Raw genomic sequence first — 22,348 nt, 5'->3', positions numbered from 1 at the left:
TAATAAAAATATATGTAAACCAGTTTAAAAGTATAGGAGTATCAAAGTCTTGCGGGATTGAAATATACTTTTAATTGTAATAATTAGATTTAATTAATTAAAATATTTAAGTGATATGGTAAATTTTCAAAAGAGAAAAATAAATTTATTTTAATTTATTCAATTGAAATTAATCAATAAATTTAATGGATAAGATTCTCTCCAATTAGAACTAATCTAGGGTTTCCAAAGGATCTTATCCCCCAATGGGCACACGCCTCGTTCAACAACGAAACGTCCCCGGCGGTCATTGTAACTATGTCACCCACCAATAAAAAACGAACCTATGATGCAATCAAACCAATAGTGTAAGGCCACGTGGGATAACAGCACGTTGGAAAGGTATGATAGGGTGAGAGCAGATCGAATAAGAGGAAAAATTGAGTTAAAGCCTCCTGGTGCAATTCGAATAACCGGATTTGGATTTTCAAATCCCCCTCTCTCTCTCTTCCCTTATTTCCCAAATCTCTATCTTTTTTTGGTTTTTGTTTCCCCGTCTCTGTCTCGGCGGCTGTGCCTTTGAGGCTGAGAGTGTAATTTCTCTTTCTAAAACCCCAAGTCTGAGTTTTGGGATTCGATTCTAGGGTTTAGAGATTCTTCGGTGTGGTGATGGCGCCTATAGTTGCTTCCTCCGTGGATCGTATCCTCAAATATTCGTTTATATTTTTCTTTCATGTGGATCTATACTCGTTGACGCTTCTCTGTCCGCATCTTATGCATTGAACTTGTTGTTTGCTTCTTTTATATGGTTCTTGATCTTCTTTCGACTATTCCGAAGAGTGTTTTGATTTTGTTAGTATTCGATTTGGCCGATTGATTGAATTTGTGTTGACTTGTTATTTGTTGCTCTTTTGGATCGTAAAGAAAATTGCGAAAATTTGTTTTTCTTTAACTTGTTGCTTTCTTTTAGAAACAGCAGAGCTGTTGCAGAAATTGTCTGCAGTCTCACAAGCGAAGCCCTTGGACATTCCTGAGCCTGCCAAGAAGGTAGCCTCCTTTTCCTTCTACTTTTGCAATTATGGATAAAACTGTGCTGTGTGATGCGGATGCTTTAGTTGAAATTAAGTTGGAAAGAATTTGGATCTCTATTTTGGTTGGTCACGGGCGAGGATTTCTAAGATTATCTAAATGCGTGATTAATTTTCTTTGCAGCCTTTAGTTTATCAGTATGGTTCTGTTGATTCAGGCAACGCTGGGAATACCCAAGTTCCATCATTTGAGAGATCTGCAACGCCTTTGCTGCCGGATTTTATGGATCCAACTATGTGCTATATTCCCAGTGATTATTCATCTGCCTATTACTATGGAGGTAGTAAACTAATTTGTTCCTTCGGTTGCACATCTTTTGTTCTGGATTATTTGGGTCTAAAATTGGATTTATTCTGTATATTGCCTATAGCAGGCTTTGACACCTCTGGTAATGAATGGGATGAATATTCACAATATGTGAATCCAGATGGATTTGACATGACTAATGTGAGTCCTTTTCTTAGTACAGGAAGTTGCTGTTAGATGCTATGTCTTTCATGATTTCTTATTAAATTTATGTAATATTGTGTTGTCAGGGAGTGTATGCATACAATGGATCTCTTATGTATCATCATGGTTATGGCTATGCAGCATATGTTCCATATTCACCTGCAACTTCCCCAGTTCCGACTATGGGAAGTGATGGTCAACTGTATGGGCCTCAGCACTACCAGTATCCTCCCTTATTCCAGCTGATGACTCTGACCGGTGGTCCATTCACTCCAAACCCTGCTGCTCTGCCGCATGGAAAGCTTGTGACATCTTCCGGTGCTGATCAAAAGCCCTTGCCTGTTGAAACAGTGAATTCAAATTCCAATGTAGTTGCTAATGGATGCAGTGTGAAGGGCAGTAGCGGACCAGGTGCAATAAAACCATCATACCCCAGCTCATTTAATTCCAATAATTCTTATGGAAGGGGAGCACCGACAGGAGGTGTTCCTACATCTGGATATCAGGATCCAAGATATGGTTTTGATGGGTTTCATTCTCCTATCCCATGGCTGGATGGACCTATGTATTCTGATGGGCAACACAGTCCTTTGACTAGCACTGGAAAAAATTCTTCGGTTTCAAAAGAAAATGGTTTTCCGTCTTCAAGGAATCAAAACTTCCGATCAAATTCTAACTACGTGGTATGTATGATTTGACTTTTAAAATAATTTTCTTATTTGTATTTGACTCTCGGCTGATCTTCTTCTCAGATAATTTGGTGTTCTACTTTTTGGCTTCTCATGGTTATACCTTTAAATTTGTAGGGACTACAGCATCCTGGGCTAATGTCTGCCATGGGAACTCATGGTTATGTTAACGGGATGTACCCAAACAAACCATACGGCCAGTATGGGAACACATTCGGATCTGGAATGGGCTTTGGATCTAATGTTTATGATTCGCGTACAAATGGAAAGGGTTGGTTGGTGGACAATTATAGACCAAGAGGACGAGGCAATCATTATTTTGGTGCTGGCAATGATATCATGGGCAGTTGCAATGAATTGAACAGGGGACCTAGGGCTAAGGGGCCTAAGAACCAAAAGGGTGCAACTCCTGTTCTAGAAGGAGCTATCAAGGGGCAAAATACTCCCTCAGATGGATCCAAGGATGAGGAAAAGGCATGTGTTGTTCTGGACTGTGAACAATATAACCGAGAGGAATTCCCTGTGGATTATGACGATGCCAAATTCTTTGTTATTAAATCATACAGTGAGGATGATGTGCATAAAAGCATCAAGTACAACGTTTGGGCGAGCACACCAAATGGTAACAAAAAGCTTGATGCAGCTTACCATGAGGCTCAGCAGAAATCGGGTCACTGCCCTATATTTCTTTTTTTCTCGGTTCGTGGCTTGTTGCATATTGTCTCTTCTGATAATTTCCTAGTTTTTTCCGTGCTTAACTTCTAATTTTATTGAACTTTTTATAGGTCAATACAAGTGGCCAATTTGTTGGCCTTTCTGAGATGGTAGGACCTGTTGACTTTCAGAAGAACGTGGATGTCTGGCAACAAGACAAGTGGACTGGTTGTTTCCCAGTAAAGTGGCACATAATTAAGGATGTACCCAACAACTCCTTGAAGCACATTACCCTAGAGAACAATGAGAATAAGCCCGTCACAAATAGCAGGGATACACAAGAGGTATTATTTGTTTCTAATGTTTCTTCTTCTCTCTTTTCCCCTATTCTAAGGGTAACCTATGTTTGGTTTGTGCAGATCAAGCTTGAGCAAGGGCTTAAGTTGCTCAAAATCTTTAAGGAGTATTCCATTAAAACTTGCATTTTAGATGACTTTGAATTCTACGAGGTTCGGCAGAAAGCAATTAAGGAGAAAAATGCTAAACTTCAGTTGCAAAAGCAGGCACGACTGAATAATTTTTCCTCTTTTTTTTCCCTTGACGAATTTGTGCTTGTTGTTCATCCGTGAAAATCAATCTGATTTGGTTTCCTCAAAACTGCAGCAGGTATGGGAAGGAAAGGCTGCAGCAGATGAAAAGGAACCTAGTTTAACTGCTGCATTGCCGGAATCTGAATATAGCCGAAACGTCGGTTGCTAGTTTAGCTTTTATCGGGAATTCCGTCGAGGTGTTGGTGGTGTGGTCTCTTGTAGAATAAGATGGCAGAGTGTGAGTTTGTAACTGCTTCAGAATCACAGAACAGTGGACCCAATCTTGGAGGGGAGTTTTCTTGTTGGGGGTGAAGATATAGAAAGTGAATAATCCATGGCAGGGAATGTACAAGTGCTTCTTTACTGTTTTCTTAGGAAGCTGTTGGGTTTTTATGGCTTTTAATTTCAAGTGTTAGTTTTTTTTATTGCCTTTTTTTTGTTTTTGTCTTCCCTTTTTCCCCTCCATATTTTATTGCTGTTACTAATTATTATTATGTTTTTATATGCAGTATTGTTTATTTCTATATATATATTTTTTAAAAATAGTGTAAATTCGAAGCCACCGGAAACAGCAATGTGGACCATTGTGTTGTATTTATCGCAGTCCCGTGTTTATGTATGAATTTAGTCATAGTGACTATATTTGATTTTATGAGTTTACACCATGAGTACACGTTTGAAGACACCCTTTTGAATTTCAAACGTTAATTGTTGGGTATGTCCACACGTTGGTGTTAACATTACAATTTTAATTAACCTAAGGTAATAAAGTAATACTGTATTAAATACTCTTAATTGATATAAACGTTCAATTATTTTATTATAATTGTTGGTGTTCAAACCTATGATCTTTAGAAATAACAACGATTCTCTTGACCACTGATTTTTAATCTTTGAATTAAGTTGATTTGTGCAGAGTTTCAATTTTAATTGCATTTGAGTGGTTCAAACATTAAACAATTGTTGATACTTTCAATCATTGATGGTTGATTCATCAACAAAATTTAATATTGAAATATACACATTTCATTTATTTATTTATTTGTTATATTAAAATTGCTTACAAGTGGGGAAATTTTTGTTCTACTCTCAACAATTTAACCATGAACTCTCAAATATCTCGCAATATTTGATGTTTGCATTTGTGTTATCTAGAAATAACAATTATTTTTTAACCACTAAAATAATTTGATTTGTGCTACACATTTCATTTATTGAAGTGAACCTCAACAAAACCCTCCCATCTAATAAGATTATTTACTAAATATATTATTTGTATTCACAAAATAAATACTCTCTTCAAACGATAAACTTTTTTAACAAATATTTTAAATTACTTTTACTGAAGTTGTAAATATGATAAGATGTATCGTGAGATACTCGAAATCAACTTAGTCAAAACTGAATCAACTATCAAATCAAATAAACTCAATTTTAAACGACTCAAATTCTTACTAAATCAAAACAAACTACTTGATATCTAACTCAAAAAACTCACAAACAACTTTAAAAAATAATATATTAATTTTTTATTAAATTATTTTTAATATTAATATACATATTTAAAAAAATACAATACAAAATTTTCAAAGATTATGTTTGAGTTCAAATTTAAACTTCAATCAAATTAAGTCTAAAAATATTTCAGTTCACAAGTCTAATTTTAATTTTTGATTTTAAGTAAAATTTAAAAAATTTAAATCCATGATCTTTCTGGTTAAACTTGATAATTTTAAACTTAAAATTTCTAATAAAGTTAAGCAAAATTTATCACTTTTTAAGTTAAAATCAATTTTAAGGAAATTGACAATAAAATTTTATACGTTCTAAATACTCTCAATTATTTGACAATAAATGATCACTACCCATCCGATTACAATCGTTGGTGTTCGAATTAATGACCTCTAAAAATAACAACTATTCTTTTAAACACCGAGGTAAATTGATTCATTCCGTAAATTACTATTCTTTGTTATATTAAAAGGTGGCATGTTATTTTATTTTGTTAGATTTTTTGAATTTAATCGGCTGTTAACATACATTAATTTATCAGAGTTCAAGCAACTTAATAAATGTACATTAATTTTCACTTGAATTCAAGCAACTTAATTTGTGGTGTACATGACTTATCTAAGTTCAAATGACTTATCTAAATTCAAATAGCTTTATATATATATATATATATATATATATATATGTAAAATCATATTTAGATATAAAACCAGAATAAAATTTTTAAAGAATAAAAAAAATCTATATCACAAATAAGTGTTTAAACTGTACTCTAATTTTCAATTAAATATTTAAAAATATTTATTATTATCTTTTTAGTAAAAATGTGTAATTTTCAAACTTTTTCATCTAAATTTAAAAAAGAGTGACATGTGATAATTAAAGAATATTTTATATAATTCGATGAAAAAAATGATATCAAAATAAAAATATTTTAAGTATCCGTTTTTAGTGAAAAAGATAGTTTTAGATATTATTTCGACAAAAAATACTTTAAATATTAAGCCTAATAAAACATTTAAACCACCTGATATACCCTAAATCAAAACCTCGGGCTCAAGTACCGAATCCATAGATCGGTTCAAATCATTTAAACCACCTGATAATTAAGAGAATGAAAATGATTCGAATTATACTAAAATTATCAGCTAATAAATTAATTCAAAAAACAAGGCCTCAGAGATCTTTGTGGAAATGATCGTCAAATGGCGAACACCATCAAGAGTAGCAAATATGTTATCACATCACAGGCCCCAAAATCATTAATTTTAATTAAAACCCTAATTTTTATCCTAAAGTTAAAAATAACAATCGAGGAAAAAAAATCAAGAGTCGGAAGTAGCTGGCAGTGTTCTCATGTAACAATCAATGGGAATCCGTCTGATTGTTTTCATCATCCTCTAAATTTCTTTCCTCCATTTTAAAAAACAAAAAACAAAATTGAGAAATTAAAAGGAAAAAGGGAAATGTATCTACCTTGTCACCGATAAATCCCAGAAGAAAAAGGAACAATCGGAGCTAAAGGGAGAGTATACACAGAGGAAAGCTGCGCATACGAAGAGCCTTTACTTTGACCTAACGATAGATCCTTCGATCCATTCTGATGGTGAAAGATCAAAGAATTGCAATTAGTAGGCCCTCTAACACCGAAATGGTTCAATTCAAAAGGAATTAGCGTGATCGAGGCACGAAAGATCAAACAAAAAACTAGTAGCTTCCTCAAGCCACCGCCTCCATGTGAGGGAATAGCATATTAGTTTTTTTTTTTTTTTTTTTGTGAGGTGGTGTGGGGTGTATTTATAAATTGGTGAGGCTTGGTTTGCCGCGCCGCCCATATCTACAAATAGTCACTAAATTATATTAAAAATTATATTTTTAGTCATTAGAATTCTGAAAGTTACAAAATAATTATTAAATTTATTTAATTATTACAAAATGGTCATTTAAATTATTAAAAGTGATAAACATTGATAAGTTGAAGGGTCTTTTTTTAATAATTTGATAAGATTAATGATCATTTTGTACTAATTTGATAAGATTTTGGTATCACTCTATAACTTTTAAAAGTTTAGTGATCAAATTTAATATAATTTCGTGACTATATTTGTATTTTACATATTCTCTTTCTGATGAGTGAACCTATAAATGTTACAAAATTATAATTATATCTATCAATTTTTTTAATTTTTATAATGTCATATGAATTAGCGCATACTAACAGTTTGATAAGTTTAAGATTATTTTATAAGATTAAAAAATTTGATTGTTTTTATTTCTTAATGTTATTTAAAAATATAAAATTTCAAACCATTTTATATTTATTTTTGGACCTATTTTTAAGATATAATAGAAACATTAAATAATTAAAAAATAATAAGGTTCCGAGTAGAGCTGTTCATTCGGTTAAAATCGAACCGAATTACCATTAACCGAATTAACCGAACTTTTTTTATTTAACCGTTAACCGAACTTTTTTTCAAAAATATTAACCGAATCAAATAAATTTCGGTTAATTTTTGAATTAATCGATTTTTTTTAAAATTTTCTAATTTATATAAAAATTAAATGTTTTTAAATTCAAAAAAACTTTATAATTAATTTAAATAATATATAATTATAAAATAAAAATTTTAGATAATTTTTTTAATTAATTAATATTGATTTATGTTTAAAAGTTATTGGATCATAAATTATTAATTGGGTTTTAAATGGTTTGGGCTGAACCCATATGTTATATATAATATATTTAATATTTTTTAATTAAAAAACAGTTTACAATTAATTTAATTAATATATAATTATAAAATAAAAATTTTATATAAATTTTTTAATTAATTAATATTGATTTAGGATTAAAAATTATTGGATCTTAAATTATTAATTGGATTTTAAATGATTTGGACTGAGCCCATATGTTATATATAATATATTTAATATTTAAAATTTAATTTCAGTTAATTCGGCTAATTAACCGATTTTGAACTGAATTAACCGTTAACCTAATTCTAAAAATTTTCTTAACCGTTAACCGACCGAACTAATTTGGTGGCCGACCGAATTAACCGAACTAATTTGGTTTGATCGGTTAACCGAATTAGTTCGGTTATTTGAACACCCTAGTTCCGAGTAATCTCGCATTTGAAAAATGATAGTCATACAATTCTATGTTTTAGACAAACATTCCAACTACAGCATGATCATATACAAAATTCTTCAGCTATCAAGTATTTGATCACATTGCTACGATTTTTCTGGTTTTTAACTCAGCTACGGCATACAACTCAGTTCATAAGCACTTGAATGAGCTGAAGATTACCCTTCACAACACTAGCCGTTTTCGAAGTGGTAACTCGGAGACCGACGAGAAGCAAAAGATGGCTTTGAACGAACTAACTTTCATACTTTAAGTGGTACTTCCTGGTTAGATTTCGAAGCCTGAGCTTGGCTGGTTCCAGCAAGATCCTTCACAAACGTCCGTAGGCACCCGTTGATTACTCGTGGTGCTGCCCCGTCACAGAACCGCTTTGCAAGATCGACGGCCTTTGCAGAACACACAGTGCTTGGTTTTAAGCATGAAAGCTAATGCCTACTGGTTGGAAATATGCTGAAAGTAAAGGAACGCTCAGGAAATGAGAGATAACATAAGAAAGAGATACCTCGTTAATGACAATTGGGTGTCGGGTCCCAAGAACAGTTATCTCCGACATTGCCAAGTGAAGAATACTAAGCTCCAAAATCCTACCAGCCGGCTCATTCTGTGAGGAATGAATGTATAAGATCAATAGATATTAATATACAAGATGCATAAGAAATCGAAAGGGTGAGGGGAGTCGCAAACATTTAAACATCGAATTCACATGTCGAAAGCATGTGCACAAGTATCTACCAAAGAGATTAAGAGAAACTAAGTCTAAAAATCCACGTAAACGGACCTTCCAATTTGATGGCACGACTTTATCGATAACAAGGACATGACTGTCCCATTTGTCCACGGTTGCTACCAAAAGTTTCCTTGCGAAACTACAAAAAGCGACAAGAGGTCAGTTAGAAAGCATAGTCTCTCTCAAACTTGTTCAAGCAGGAGCACTGACGCGAACAACCGACACCAATGCCTTGACATTTCATCAAGTATAGTTTTGAAGAACGGGTGCAACCCAGCTTTTTTATCAGAGGAATGCATTATAATGCAGTTAAGAATTATAGGGTTATGGTTTACCTCAAAATAAGTTTGCTGTACACCAACTTCGGAGGAGCCGATAGAACTTCGGCCTCTGCAATATGATGGCAAGATTGTGTCAGTTAAACCGGGTGGTTAGCCATGTCAACATTTTCCATCCGAATTCATCTCAAGTGAATCATAAATAATTGCTAGAGTGCTTAATTTGTTGCAATAAAAGTGTACTAACTAGTGAGAATCAGAGCTTATTCTGCCATTATACATGAAGAAAAAACCGTAAGAATCTACATGAAATTCAATGTCGGACTGTATTTTGCGGTTAATTACCGATGGCGGAATCCTGCTCATCGCTGCGTAAAAGCTCATCGGCTTCTTCAATGGATAGCGTAGTGACCGGAGCTCCTCCGTAGCTCATGTGGTTGTATTGCAATAACGAATCCTTGTCGAATTCATAACCGGGTTCTTTGAATATAAACGAAAACAAAAAAGAAAGATTATCCAGTCTTCAATTCAATTCTAGCTCGTCTTTAGAACCCTAATATCTCTCTGCTAGAAATGGATGCAATAATTTCTCAATTCACAAACATATATTTCAAATCCATCCCTAAATAAGCATCCAACATAATGAACTCGCATGGTAGTATCTTATGTAATACTTACCTCTGGCTACATTTATCCGTTTCTCAAACAGCCGAATAGGGTCCGAGCCTTGCAAACACGACGCATAAACGATTAATCTGCCCAAACAACCAATCGCGAATTCAATGAAACTGGAAAAAATGAAATGAATTGAGAATGTGAAGAAGCTAGACCAAAAAAAAAAGGAGAAAGAAAACGTACAAAGCAAGCTCCCGGGCGGCTCTAGGGCTGCAAAAGCGGCCACTTTTGTCGATTTTAGGTAGCACGTCTTTGGATTTGTGAAATGCTTGTTGGTCCTGGACCTGGAGTTCCATGGAAGGGAGTGAAGTTCGAGTTCTGAGGCTTGCACGGTGTCGACGATTGGGCGGAGGAAAGCTCGGAAATGGAAGCTCCGGCGACTGGCGGCGTAATCGGAAATGGGTTTTGGTAGTGTAATAACAGCTTAAAACACAGCTCAACTGGATTCCCTCCATCTTCTCTTTGCCCGCTCTGACTACCCTATCTTCTTCTACTTCGAAGTTCTGGTTTTCGACTTTTAGATATTTTATTATTTATTTGGATAAACATTACATTTAGTACCTACACCATTATATTTTATCTGTTTTTGTACCTAAACTTTCAATTTTTTAAAACCATACATAATATTTAATTTTTATTTCATTTTAGTATCTCACTGTTAAAAACTTAATGCGTTTACCTAAACTATCAGTTTTGGTACATTTTAGTACCTAAATTTTCAATTTTTTTAAAAACTTAACATTAACTTTTGAACATGTTACTAAAATGAAATAAAAATTAAACTTTTAAAAAAATTTAAAAATTTAAGTACTAAAACTGATTGTTTATGTATTAAATGCATAATTTACCCTTTTTTGGATTAATTGCATAACACACTTGAGTTTTCGGCACATATTGAAAAGCTAGTCTTTAAATTTCAAAATATTATAATTAAATTCTTTAAATATCAATATTGTATGATTTAACTCATTTAAGACAAATTATCTATGAAATTGAGCTTAAATGTCAATGAAAATGATTATAAGGGTAAACTATATAAATAGTCTCCAAACTTTTAGGGTGCTTGTATTTTGATCACCTAAGTTTTGAAACTTGTAACATAGTCATTAAATTTTTAGTTTATTTACAATATGATCCCTGCCGTTACCGCCTTTTATCTGCCGTTAATAGAGAAGAGAATGGCGTGACACGTTAGTATCCCGTTTTCAGCTAAAAAAAATAAAATTAAAATTCTCAAACGACGTCGGATTACATCTGGGAAATGTTAAATGGGTTTTAAAACCCATTTAATCACCCGAACCGCTGCCAATCGCCTCCCCCACCTCCTCTCCGTACAACTTGCACTCTCCATTCACACCACTTCCCCTTCTCTCTCCTCCTCCGCCACCATCCACATACGCCCGCCCTTCTCCGGCATCGACCTCCGGACATCCCACCAGACTCTCCAAGCCGGCCTAATACGTGATCACCAAGGTCGATGACCTTTTGAACTGGGCCTGTCGTGGGTCAATCTGGACCATGACCTTCGGCCTTGCTTGTTGTGCCATGGAAATGATGCACACCGGACATCCCATGTTTCATGTAATCTTCTATCTTCTTTACTACAATTTCATTTCTTTATTTGTTTTTCTTCCTTCTGTTTCTCTGTAACATTTGCAGTTGTCGTGTTGTTGTTGTTTTTTTAGTTTTCTCCAAATTTACATCCACTTGTTGCAAAATATAATATACCCATTTCATTTCATCTCTGTCTTTGGGGTTTTTTTCACTATGAATTTGGCGAGTCTTTTTCTTCTTCTTTCACAACGTTGTCTCCCTTAACCTCTTCCTCTTTCTGTGGGCTATGAAGTAATTACCGAAATATAAAGTTTTTGGCTTTTTTATCATTCAATATTAGCCTTTTGTTTTATCATTCAATATAAAGTTTTTCTCTCTGCTTATGGTTCTCTATATTAGCCTTTTGTTTTGTTTTCTGTGAGTTCTGAAATTTCTTTCAATCTGATGTATTATTTGCTTTCAATTTGTGAAAAATGTGTACTGAGAGTTTCCAATGAGCAGCATTTGGGGTCTGAGGGGCCTTGTTTGCTTCAATTCTTCTGTTTGTTTCCTGAGAAATTGCAAAAGACAGAAAGACGAGAGTTATGAAGTTCGTGGTTTTAAGCCATCTTCTGTTCACTTTCGTATTCCGATCTCTGTAATTTGATTGTAACTAAAAGTTTTTGAAAATCGATTGGTTTTGATTCTATTTTGTTAAATTTGTATCCTATCTTGTGAAGAAGGATGGAGGAGGAGGGTTGGCTGCCATGTCAGCAAAAAAGCTAAAAAAAAAAAGAAGAATGGTTGACTGCTACGTCAGCAAAAAGTTAGAAAGAAGAAGGGTTGACTGCTACGTCATCAAAAAAGTTAGATGACTAAAATATAAGTGTCATAAAGGTTCGGGGACTATTTTTATAGTTTACCCTTATTATAATTGACCTTTTAAAGTATTTATTAATGCTTAATAAAAAAAGTTAATAATTATAGATGTCCATGACAATTTATCTCTTATGATAGTTCGTAAAAGATAAAATAAAATATTATAATCTAATTTTTTAATGGAAAGACAAGACTGATTAATGACATAGATTTATTATGGGTATAACAATATAAATCAAATTATCAGCTTAAATATGAGATTAAACATATTTAGGACGTAAGATAAATCAAATTGTTATATGTGTATCTATATTTTAATTTAATTATTTTAAATATATTTTATGTTAGATTTTTTCTTTAAAATTATGAACTAGTTACATGGTAATATTTATTTAAAACTTTTTTAATCTATTGATAATATATATTGTAGACACAACTATTAGAACTCAAAATCTCTAAAGAGAATAATATTTTTTTATATCAGATCTAAACATTTAAATTAATTAATGAAAAATATTTAAATTGAATATTAAATAGATAAAATGAGATATCAACATCTGAACCTGGAGATAGTACCTCGATTATTGAAAGAGAAAAAATTGTCTAAAGTCAATTAAGCCACTTAATTTTATAAATAAAATTTGTACTATAATCATTAAATTTTTAATTTACTTTCATTTCATTATTGACATGACCCTCTAAGGTCGGATTTTTCAAAACAAAAATGAGTCGAGTTAAATTCAAATTAAATAATTGTATAATTGTACTTCAACTCTCGTTACCGAATAAAGAGTCTAAATACAATTTGTTAAAATAAAACTAGAAAACAACATAAATCAATTCTAACCAAAAATCTTATCAAGATCGTAACTTTTTTAGTTAAATAGAATACCATTTTCGGTTGAAACTAAAAATATTATCTTCTAAAATATTGCATTATTCATAACATTTTCGGTCATAACCAAAATTATTATAAATTGTATACCTTTTTCAATTGTAAACCCTAAACCCATCATAATATAACTTATTCGTTTATAACCGAAAATATCACAAATTGTATAACTTTTTTTTCTTGAACAGGACAACTTTTTCGGTTGAAAACAACCTTAAATTAGCTTTAAATTAGACTGTCGCACAGCAGAACTATCCCTTGTAACCCTGAAAGGGGGGCTCTTCAAGAATGTTTTAAGCAAAGATGCCTAAAGCAGCACAAAAGTCAAATACAAAGCAAGTTCAAAGACAGCACAATCCTAGCTGTTACAAAATAACCCTCAACCCCATGTGCTAAGCTTGGTTTCTGTTTCTGATCTACAACTCTGTACCTTTCAGCTAAGAAACCAACCTTGGCTTCTACAATCATCACCTCTCCATCTCATAACCAACTAAATTTCTCAAATATATAAAAAGAAATGGAACCAAAAAACATTTTTAAACTCTATTTCTTACAGGAGTTAAACACACCGTTCGCCTTTTTTCTTCTTCTCTAACTCGAAGACCTTCAGCTACATCCTGCGAAAAGAATGACAAAGTAGGAACCTGTACAAATCCACTCCCGCCCTGCCGAAAAAAAATTAAGCCTTGAAACAAGGGATTTGAAAGTGATAATAATAAGCTCAGTTTCTCATGGATATCATGCTCGGATTCAAACAGATTGAGGCTTTTTTAAAGCATTCTCCTCCTGCAAGGGTAGGGTTCAGCGGTAATTACGAAAACATAGTAACCATAAACCAACAGTTAGCGCAGAAAACCATTCATTAAGTATATTATGAAAAGATGAAACATGCTACCCATAATTTAACAGCTTGTACATCCAAGTTGACGAAGAAATAGCTTTAAGGATCACCAAAGCTATAGACATCAAATTAAACCGATTATGGTACACAGGATCAGCGTAGCTAAATCCACAAAAAAAACAGACAAGAAAAGAAGAACCCATGCAAGTAACTCACTACCTTCCATACTTGAAGACTATTACTTTTTCATGCATAATTGGATCATATTTTTTTCATTATATATGTCTCCTAATTCATTTCAGCCCTGAATAGGATTGGCGAAATAATAGCAATAGGCTCCAAGCACTAGATTCTTATTCATTCGTCTATTTATTTTGTTTCTCTTGCAACGGAACAGAAACAGACTATACAAAATCATCATACAAGGATTAGTAAACTGCAAGAATAAACCATACAAATAGGATAAAAGAAACCACGTGGTTAGAGGAATGATGATTGGTGAAGCACACTCATCGGCATCACCAGACTAAAACTAACACTAAACTTCAGTAGGATCAGGCCGGAAAAAAGAACTTTTTTTGAATAGAAGGAAAAAACCAATGAAATCCTATCAGATATACACCAGAATCTCTAAAATTTCTTTTACATGATTGTGGTAAACAAAATCTTGTTCCTTTTTCAAGCTGACAATCAAGAAAGGTAGTGTCAATTACTTTCTACAATCACACACCAAATAAGCAGAAAGCTTCCCTACACAAAATAGCATGTCAATCTTTGACTTTATGAAACTTGATCAACAAGAAAGGACATGAATAGTCCTAGCAGAAAAAGACAGATAATTTCAAACAATTAAATGACGCCCCTATAGAATTACCATCAAAATCTAAATCTTACATAGAAATTAGAGACACACTTGTCTCTTAATTGAGCAGTCTCTAAGAGCTACTTGACCTATTGCTAAAAGCGAAAGAGTAAGCAAATGTCTATCGTGTGACAATGTCATCGGAGAGTAGAGGAAAAGAACAGACGGTTGCTTACATCGATAACCCGAAGAGTCCTTACAGGTGACAGCTTTAGCAGAGAAGTTTCAACATCAGGAGCAGATCCACTTCCACCCATACCATCATGACCCTGACAAAACGAAAAAACAAAAAGGGATGGATAAAAAAAAATAAAGATGTTCGGAATAATTGAAGAAAGGGTTACATTTGTACCAGAAAAGAATTTCTATTGTATTGCTGACGATCTTCAAAGAGAGAAGAGTAATAAGGTGGATCATAAATGGCACCTCCTAAAGCTTCATCAAATTCATTTTGAGAGCGCTGTCTAAGTAAGGCATCTGAGGGAGTTGAAGGGCTTAAAAATCCATTTCTCAAATCAAAATCGGGGTCTTCGGCACCACTGCTTACATACGAAACCCCAAGCCTATATATTTGAAACCACAACAGAGAAGACCATAATCTCACGAAACAACCCACTATCTCCATCGCAAGCGTTAACCTTACCGAGAAAGTGAACAACATTCCGCGACCCTCCCCTTCTCCTTCCCCGTCGCCGTTGCTCTCTTTCGACATGTTCCAAATGTCGTGCGCAAAGAGGGCGAACCAGGAAATGTCGAGCAAAATGGCGCAAAAGAGCAGAACGGCGTAAGCCCGGCCTAAGCTTTGACTGCCACTCTCGATGGCGACCAAAGAGAACAAGGCTATGCCCAAACTGGCCAACAACACACCGTTGTATAATGCGCCGAGGGATCCGGTCATGGCGCACCCAATCTGAATCAATCGAAAATGAAAAGATAATATATAAAGAAAACCGAGAAACGGTAAATTAGGGTTAGGGACAATTAAAAAGAAGAGGAAGAAGAAGAAAGCAAATTACTTGGATGTAAATGAGGATGACAGCCACATAGAGAAGCCTATCATAATCACGAAGACAATCTTGAATCGCATCTCTCAGATTCTGAGAGCAACAACAAATCATTATCTGCTGCAATTCATCCAAATTTTGATTTCCCCTCCAAAACAACAACAACCTGAAAAAAATCAACTGTTTTTCTTGCGTTTGATTTGAGGTTTTGCAAGGCTACATCGAAATCGAATAAATAAATCGAAATTCCAAAAAAAAGATCAAACACACTCAATGATTCAACACGTTTCTTTCTTTTTTGTTCTTTTCATAAATTAATTTTGTTTTATCTATTTTCTGTCCAGGTTGATGAATGACGATTGAACAGTCATTATTTATTAATTTTTTAATTTTTATGAGTAAATTAACTTTTAGTTCTTAAATTTAACAATATGTTTAATTTAATCCTTAAACCTTTTTATTTTTGAGTTTACAGTCTTTTTATTATAAATCTAAATTGAATACAAGATAATATCTATTAAAAAATAACTCTAGACCATTTGACAATAAACTCTTATAATTTTAAGGATAATAATAAGTCCCTTAACCATTAAAAATATTAGATTATAAATTTGACAATGAACTATTAAAAAATCAAATGATTTATCGAGTAAATTATATCAAATACTGCTCAACTTTAGACATTATATCATCTATATAACTAAACTTTCAATCGTTTCAATTAAAACATTAAAATTCCCTCCTCGTTTTAATTATATCATTAACTCCATAACGATATTATATCATCGAATCATTAACTGAATAATGATATGATGACGATTGCTGACATAGATAACAACCAGAACAATGTTGTTTTGGTCGTAATATTTTAATAATCAAAACGAATTAAAACGATAATTTTATAAATGTTTACTGTTTTAATGCTACATAACATCTTATCATTTCTTAATTATCCTTATAAAAACAAAGTTGTTTTAGACATCAAAATAATATCACCAAAATGACATCATTTTAGTATGACAACCACATCAGCAATTGCATCATCACGTTGTTACTGAGTTAATAGTCTATGGTATAATGAAAACGAAAATGAAATTTCAGTGTTTTGAAACAATTGAAAGTTTAGTGAGATAAACGATATAATACCTAAAGTTGAATGGTATCCAACGTAATTTACCCTAATTTATAATAATTACTCAATAAAATAGACGATTTAATTCTAATATTTGTCTAAAAAAATCGATAATACAACTGAAAGTCAGACTGTGCTGTGTGGCTAGAATGAAACTTAACTCTATCATCACAACCAACTGTAGCTTGGCACTCCAGCCATAATTATTTGGTCACTACTATCTCCTTGTGAGCTTTGAATGAGAGAATCACATTCCAAATTACAGCAATGAAATTTGCAGCAAGGACCTGAAAGAAAATCGAACCACCAATCGACGGTACAGTTTCAGTTAGACTGCGTAAAACGAAATTGACATCTGAAAATCAGTTAATTCAATTCGATTCAATACATTCGGCCTCGTGGAACATCAGGATCGGAATGAGTGCAGTTTTTCTAGGACAATGACAATACTACCACATCATCTAAACGTCGAACCAAAAAGAACTGAGCACATCGAGCAAAAACTTTCGAAGTTTTCAGTACCGGAAGCCACTTATACGAGTCGTGGTTAAAACGCCTAAATATGATTACCGCATCAATCCTATCAACTCATTCAACATGATGTACAAATTTAACATGGAACTGACCCTATTTCACAACCACAATCTTATTGCATAGAGCATAGACTTGTTTCTATCGTGGTTCTACCTCAACAACAGTTTAACACGACTATAATCTACAAAGTGTTCGGAAAACAACAAACCGCTTAAAAAGGTTCTTAAACTGAATGATATGCCTCCACAACTAATACAACATGAAATGATTTAATAGGTCAATGTTATGTTATAAACATTTAACAGAGTAATCATGTTAATTTCGAGTTACAAAAATAGGTAAGCCAAATTCCAAATCATCCAGCCAGGGTTAAAAGAGAGAATGGCATTAAAATCAGATGAATTAAACAAAAAAATCACCTGGAACTGTTGCGGGACAAAACGAAAGTTGAGAAATTGGAAAGGTATCCACAGCTGCCAATTTGCAACAACAGCAGAAAACCACTCCTACAGGATAAAGTTTTCACTATGTGCGTGAGAGAGAGAATGCAAAGCGGGGAAAGCCAACAAAACCCCACTTCAAAGAACGCGTAAATATTACGCGCCCATGAATCAAGACTACCTGTTGAAGTTTGGGTACAACTTGCGACGGCCTTCCTTCTAGTGTAGTCAACGTAGATAAGAAAACCCCAATAAAGATAGGAGCAAAAATGAACTGCAATATATTGCACAAAATTAGCATAAACGTTTAAACCAATTGAGCTAATAGAAATTTTCTGCAGATTAGCACGAAAGATAGTTCACCTGATCCAGCAAAAGCCGCAAGAAAGCACCCGAAGCTCCAGGTAATTTTACCAATTTACTTAGATTCAAATACCTGCAAAATTACCCAAGTGTAATATAAGAAAAACAAAAAACAAATCATTTTAAATAAGCATGGTTCCATTATGAACTGTCCAGAAACATAATAAATAGCAGAGAATTTTGCATATGATGTCCGAAAATGTGTAATCCCAAGGATAAAAGTCATTCACTAATTAACACATCAGATTCTAAAAAGTAAGCAAAGAATATAATTAAGAAACTAAAAAAAGAACATCAATAAAACAATGATGCACTAGAGATTTGCTGAAGAATTAAGTAGGCAAGTGAACAAAGTAACTCTAATCATAAAACCGATTTGAACACAGAGAATCGATCATGAAAATTACCAGAAGTGCAATGCAGGACCAACTAACACCAAACCCAATAAAGTAAATATAAATGTCCTCTTCACGTCTAGGGATGGCACATGATCAATTGCAAGCTGAAGTCAAAATTTTCAAAGTGAAGTCAAGCCTAGAATTGCATTAATAATATGGTTTAATCTGAAAGATTTATATCTCAAAAATAGCAAAGTACAATTACTAATGATAAAGGATGTAGTAAACCAAGGAAAGATCCTGGTCTGGAAATATTTCATTATCAGAAATTGGAAAAGAATAGCCTTAACCAGTTGAAACTCATGAAAACAGAAAACAAAACAAAGACCAACATAAAATCTCAATCTAAAAAGAAACAAGCCGACTGAAGCTCCCAACTCAACTTCCCATCACTCGACATCAAAAATTAAAGTTTGGGCCTTAGGACCACCTTAGGACGTCTCTTAAACACTCTATAGAGGCTGCAACATGCTTTCCATCGACACTTCTCTTCACCTATAAAGCACAGCATCAATCTATTCTATTGTGCAACATTTGTGCAATTTGTCAGCGAGACAACAGCATTGCTCAGGCATGATGTTTTTATTCTTCCTTCCTGTTTTGTCTTCTCTTTTTCTTGTTCGGTCTCATTGGTTTCTTGCTTCTCTCTCCACATTCTTCCCAAAAGTTTTTGTCATGCAATGATGGCATGTTCTCAGGTTTTTTTCTCTGTCAACCACATAAATCAAATCATATGCAAGATTGTATTGTGACTCGTGACAGCATGGGCACATGTCCATGTCTAACCAAGCTCAAGTCCTTGTTTAATTGTTATCACCAACTTTTCATAATTTCATTCAACACCGGCTCTGACATATATAAAACTATATTCGTTTAACCCAGCCTGTCAATAACATGTTATTTTACATAAATACTACACTTTAAATTGGGAAAAAAAACAATCATTTTGTTGTGTTAAAAACAGAAAAGAAAATCAAGTAAAATTAGAAACCAGATGCAAACCAGGAGAAAGGGTAAAATTACTCATGGTCCATTCTTTTTCTAAATGAAACTTAGAAACTTACTTGGCAAATCAAATCCCCAACAAACGTCAAAAGCGCAGATGTCACAGCTTTTGTCAACACAGGATACTTTGCTAGAAGACCCAAGTACCTATTAAAAAACTTTAGCAAATCAAATTTGAGGGGAATGTACAACATATAACTAAAAGGTAACAAAATAAAAACTTTGGCAATCTAGAGTAAAATTTCAGCATACTAGTCTGTTTTTTCTTTTAATTGCACATGGATGTCCGCCAGTATGGTTCCATGGCACCATAAAAAACACACTGCTCAATCAGCCTTCACAAGAAGTGAATGTTCTAAGAAACCATTGTAAATGCTTCGTAAATGACAAAGTATTATACCTTGAAGCAGTTAGCATACACTCGTCAAGGAAAGTGTATAAAGCTTAAAAGGTTCTTTCCCTCATGTTTATTCAATTTTATGCAACACTTCTAAGAACTCAAATCTAATAGAGAATATAAAATCTACGTTCCAAGTATCCTACACCGTATACATAGGTAACTAGAGTCTTCTGTACGTATGTGTATGAATATATATATAGATAAACCCAATAATGGCTTTAAACACTGATGGCTGGAACTGTTATTCTAAAAGAAAAAATTTACTAATGCAATTTACTAATTAAACAAAATTTTTAACTTTTTAATTAACATCTTTCCTCCCAATCATCTACCTCCATAACATCCCATTGTAGAAGAATTCTCAACCCTAATAAAAAAACTTAAAATATATACATTTTCCCAAACAAATGTGTTTATCAAACCAACTTTTAATAACTCGTTGCTACCATCTTCCTAGGGGAGCCAATCACCCATGCCTACTGAACAATTGAAACATGAAATGCCAACAATTTTATTCCGAGACTTGGTACAACTATTCCTTACTAATAAAGGATCTAGATGAATAGAGTTTCACTAAATTCTTTTATTGTGTGTTCGAGCATTCCTTCTCTTTGTTCTTCTTCTCTTCTACAACGTTACCAAGTACATTCATGGCATAGGAACAGCAACAGTAACCTACTTCATTCCAGTTATGCAGCTCAGCTTGCTTACATTCATCATAAAATCAAGCTATCCAAGATGTACATTGTGAGCTCAAGCAATAGAAAACATGTGCATCAAGCACTCTAATAACGAAACTTTTTATGAACGTTCAAACAATATACTAATAATGAGCATTTTATTGATATTCTTATCCAAACATCCATCAATTTGAAGCAGAGAAAAGTGGAAAATAGCAAAACGATATCATAAGGCTTTAGTTCATTACCATGAAAGAAAGGACCAACCGCTTCTTCCTCCGTCACCATCAGCGCCTTCACCTTTGCCACCAGAATTCCCATCGCCGGAGCCTCCAAAACCATCACTTCCACCGGACCCACCGTCCGAAACCGCTGAAACCCGTAAAATATCGAAACCCAGCAGCCCAGCTGCTCCAGTTTTGCTAGCACCCCATTCATCAAACACGGCTCGATGACTAGAACTCGAAAGACATGGATAAGAACAGCCCTTGGACTCTCTGACGGGTAACCTAGTTCCGGCTGCAGAAAGGCACGGATTTTTCGAAGAAAAACTCGTGAAAAGGTACACGTGAGGGAATCCACGGGTGAGTAGCTGGGAATTTAGAGCCATATTTGTCACTGGCGACTCACAGACAGAGTTGGGGAAACTAGAAAACTGGTTGTATGGATTATGCTTACGGCTATGGCCCTGCTATAATATGGCTCCTAATCAGCAATGCGTAGTGACCTCCTAATCAGCGTTTGATCGAGAAGATTCAAGTTGAATTAAAAACTTTCCAGTTATTCAAGGTGAGAAGTTATATTTTACACTTGAATTTTATTTGAATTATTTTAATCAAATTTATATAATTCAAGTCTAGTTAAATTTTTAGATTCTGTTTAAATTTAATTATAATATTTATAATATTTCGATATTATTTGATTTTAATTTAAATATTTTTTTATAATTATATATTTTATATTTTTTCATATGTGATATATATATATATCATATAAAATTGAGAGACTCGATTTAAACTTAAAAATCAATCTATTAATTATTAAATATTTTAGGTTACTATTCGAATTGTATTTTACAATTCTATTTGGATTTGAATTTTTTTTTCAATGAAATCGAATTTATAAAATTATAATTTGAAATTAATTAGAGTCAAGTTCTATTGAGTTGGAAAAAAAATCCATTTTCCGAATAAGTTTTACTCACTTCACCTTCTTACTCTATTTTGACCCGAAACTTTAACCCGACTCGGCAAATCTGTATGATATTTTGACCGTCACGATAAGAAAAGTTTTTTAATGGTTAAATTTTATTGTTAATCCATGTACTATTCGAAAGTGATAAATTTAGACTCTGTATTTTAATTTGATCGATTTTGATCTTTATATTTATCAAATTTTAAATTTTTAGCCTCGATCCAAATTATATAGATATAATAGGATTAAATTGTAGATTTAAAATGATCAGTTTTAAGAACATAAACTAAATTTATAATTTATGTATATTATAAGAATTGATGATAGCATGATTTATTTTAATGTATTTTGTAGTTACAAATTGAGTCAAGACAATGATTTTAAAATAAAAAAA

The 22,348-nt window shown here is 33.2% G+C and overlaps 4 protein-coding genes and 2 non-coding genes across 10 annotated transcripts; 1 reads left to right on the top strand and 5 right to left on the bottom strand.

Annotated features, from left to right (window-relative positions):
• Positions 1-466: 466 nt before the first annotated feature.
• LOC120209139 (YTH domain-containing protein ECT4-like) lies at positions 467-3,874 on the top strand. 3 transcript variants are annotated; one of them, XM_039208205.1, is made up of 10 exons: positions 467-489; positions 546-679; positions 950-1,026; positions 1,192-1,348; positions 1,442-1,515; positions 1,605-2,201; positions 2,325-2,906; positions 2,993-3,205; positions 3,281-3,424; positions 3,525-3,874. In XM_039208205.1, exons 2-10 carry the CDS (start codon positions 649-651, stop codon positions 3,618-3,620), a joined length of 1,971 nt encoding a protein of 656 aa, XP_039064136.1. In that variant the 5' UTR covers positions 467-489; positions 546-648; the 3' UTR covers positions 3,621-3,874. The 3 variants fall into 3 exon arrangements, with proteins under 3 accessions (XP_039064136.1, XP_039064137.1, XP_039064135.1); XM_039208206.1 differs by lacking the exon at positions 467-489 and having other exon boundaries at positions 496-679; positions 3,528-3,874; XM_039208204.1 differs by lacking the exon at positions 467-489 and having other exon boundaries at positions 496-679.
• A 2,261-nt stretch (positions 3,875-6,135) lies between these two features.
• LOC120209148 lies at positions 6,136-6,216 on the bottom strand. The gene has a single exon (XR_005524375.1). It is a non-coding gene; the product is annotated as a small nucleolar RNA SNORD24 (small nucleolar RNA).
• Positions 6,217-6,290: 74 nt separating this feature from the next.
• On the bottom strand, positions 6,291-6,366 carry LOC120209149. Its single transcript, XR_005524376.1, has one exon. It is a non-coding gene; the product is annotated as a small nucleolar RNA R12 (small nucleolar RNA).
• Positions 6,367-8,302: 1,936 nt separating this feature from the next.
• Positions 8,303-10,301, bottom strand: LOC120209138. Its single transcript, XM_039208203.1, has 7 exons — positions 9,981-10,301; positions 9,801-9,877; positions 9,468-9,602; positions 9,180-9,234; positions 8,896-8,983; positions 8,620-8,718; positions 8,303-8,503 (listed from the first exon to the last, which is right to left on the bottom strand). Exons 1-7 carry the CDS (start codon positions 10,250-10,252, stop codon positions 8,360-8,362), a joined length of 870 nt encoding a protein of 289 aa, XP_039064134.1. The 5' UTR covers positions 10,253-10,301; the 3' UTR covers positions 8,303-8,359.
• A 3,061-nt stretch (positions 10,302-13,362) lies between these two features.
• On the bottom strand, positions 13,363-16,159 carry LOC120209135. 3 transcript variants are annotated; one of them, XR_005524373.1, is made up of 5 exons: positions 15,821-16,159; positions 15,157-15,714; positions 14,981-15,073; positions 13,593-13,887; positions 13,363-13,551 (listed from the first exon to the last, which is right to left on the bottom strand). XR_005524373.1 is itself a non-coding variant. In XM_039208201.1 (4 exons), exons 1-4 carry the CDS (start codon positions 15,920-15,922, stop codon positions 13,852-13,854), a joined length of 789 nt encoding a protein of 262 aa, XP_039064132.1. In that variant the 5' UTR covers positions 15,923-16,159; the 3' UTR covers positions 13,363-13,851. The 3 variants fall into 3 exon arrangements, 1 of the variants encoding a protein (XP_039064132.1); XR_005524374.1 differs by having other exon boundaries at positions 13,593-13,884; XM_039208201.1 differs by having other exon boundaries at positions 13,363-13,887.
• Positions 16,160-17,028: 869 nt separating this feature from the next.
• On the bottom strand, positions 17,029-21,464 carry LOC120209134 (protein sym-1-like). Its single transcript, XM_039208199.1, has 7 exons — positions 21,009-21,464; positions 19,740-19,827; positions 18,685-18,779; positions 18,278-18,350; positions 18,096-18,188; positions 17,894-17,980; positions 17,029-17,227 (listed from the first exon to the last, which is right to left on the bottom strand). Exons 1-7 carry the CDS (start codon positions 21,368-21,370, stop codon positions 17,144-17,146), a joined length of 882 nt encoding a protein of 293 aa, XP_039064130.1. The 5' UTR covers positions 21,371-21,464; the 3' UTR covers positions 17,029-17,143.
• Positions 21,465-22,348: the final 884 nt, after the last annotated feature.

The sequence above is a fragment of the Hibiscus syriacus genome, unplaced genomic scaffold, assembly GCF_006381635.1.
Source record: "Hibiscus syriacus cultivar Baekdansim isolate YM2019G1 unplaced genomic scaffold, ASM638163v2 tig00018093_pilon, whole genome shotgun sequence".
Lineage (NCBI taxonomy): Eukaryota > Viridiplantae > Streptophyta > Magnoliopsida > Malvales > Malvaceae > Hibiscus > Hibiscus syriacus.
This window is presented reverse-complemented; position numbering and strand designations above follow the sequence as displayed.

Coding starts and splice junctions, on each gene's coding strand:
- LOC120209139 (XM_039208205.1), top strand. CDS start 649: ATGGCGCCTATAGTTGCTTCCTCCGTGGATC. Junction 1,516..1,604: donor ATGGATTTGACATGACTAAT/GTGAGTCCTTTT, acceptor TTGTGTTGTCAG/GGAGTGTATGCATACAATGG. Junction 3,425..3,524: donor AACTTCAGTTGCAAAAGCAG/GCACGACTGAAT, acceptor TCAAAACTGCAG/CAGGTATGGGAAGGAAAGGC.
- LOC120209134 (XM_039208199.1), bottom strand. CDS start 21,370: ATGGCTCTAAATTCCCAGCTACTCACCCGTGGATTCCCTCACGTGTAC. Junction 18,780..19,739: donor TTGGGGATTTGATTTGCCAA/GTAAGTTTCTAA, acceptor TTTTGACTTCAG/CTTGCAATTGATCATGTGCC. Junction 17,981..18,095: donor TTGTACCCAAACTTCAACAG/GTAGTCTTGATT, acceptor TTTATCCTGTAG/GAGTGGTTTTCTGCTGTTGT.
- LOC120209138 (XM_039208203.1), bottom strand. CDS start 10,252: ATGGAGGGAATCCAGTTGAGCTGTGTTTTAAGCTGTTATTACACTACC. Junction 9,603..9,800: donor ACGGATAAATGTAGCCAGAG/GTAAGTATTACA, acceptor TTATATTCAAAG/AACCCGGTTATGAATTCGAC. Junction 9,235..9,467: donor TGAGCAGGATTCCGCCATCG/GTAATTAACCGC, acceptor ATCATATTGCAG/AGGCCGAAGTTCTATCGGCT.
- LOC120209135 (XM_039208201.1), bottom strand. CDS start 15,922: ATGATTTGTTGTTGCTCTCAGAATCTGAGAGATGCGATTCAAGATTGT. Junction 15,715..15,820: donor TCATCCTCATTTACATCCAA/GTAATTTGCTTT, acceptor CGATTGATTCAG/ATTGGGTGCGCCATGACCGG. Junction 15,074..15,156: donor ACAATAGAAATTCTTTTCTG/GTACAAATGTAA, acceptor TCGTTTTGTCAG/GGTCATGATGGTATGGGTGG.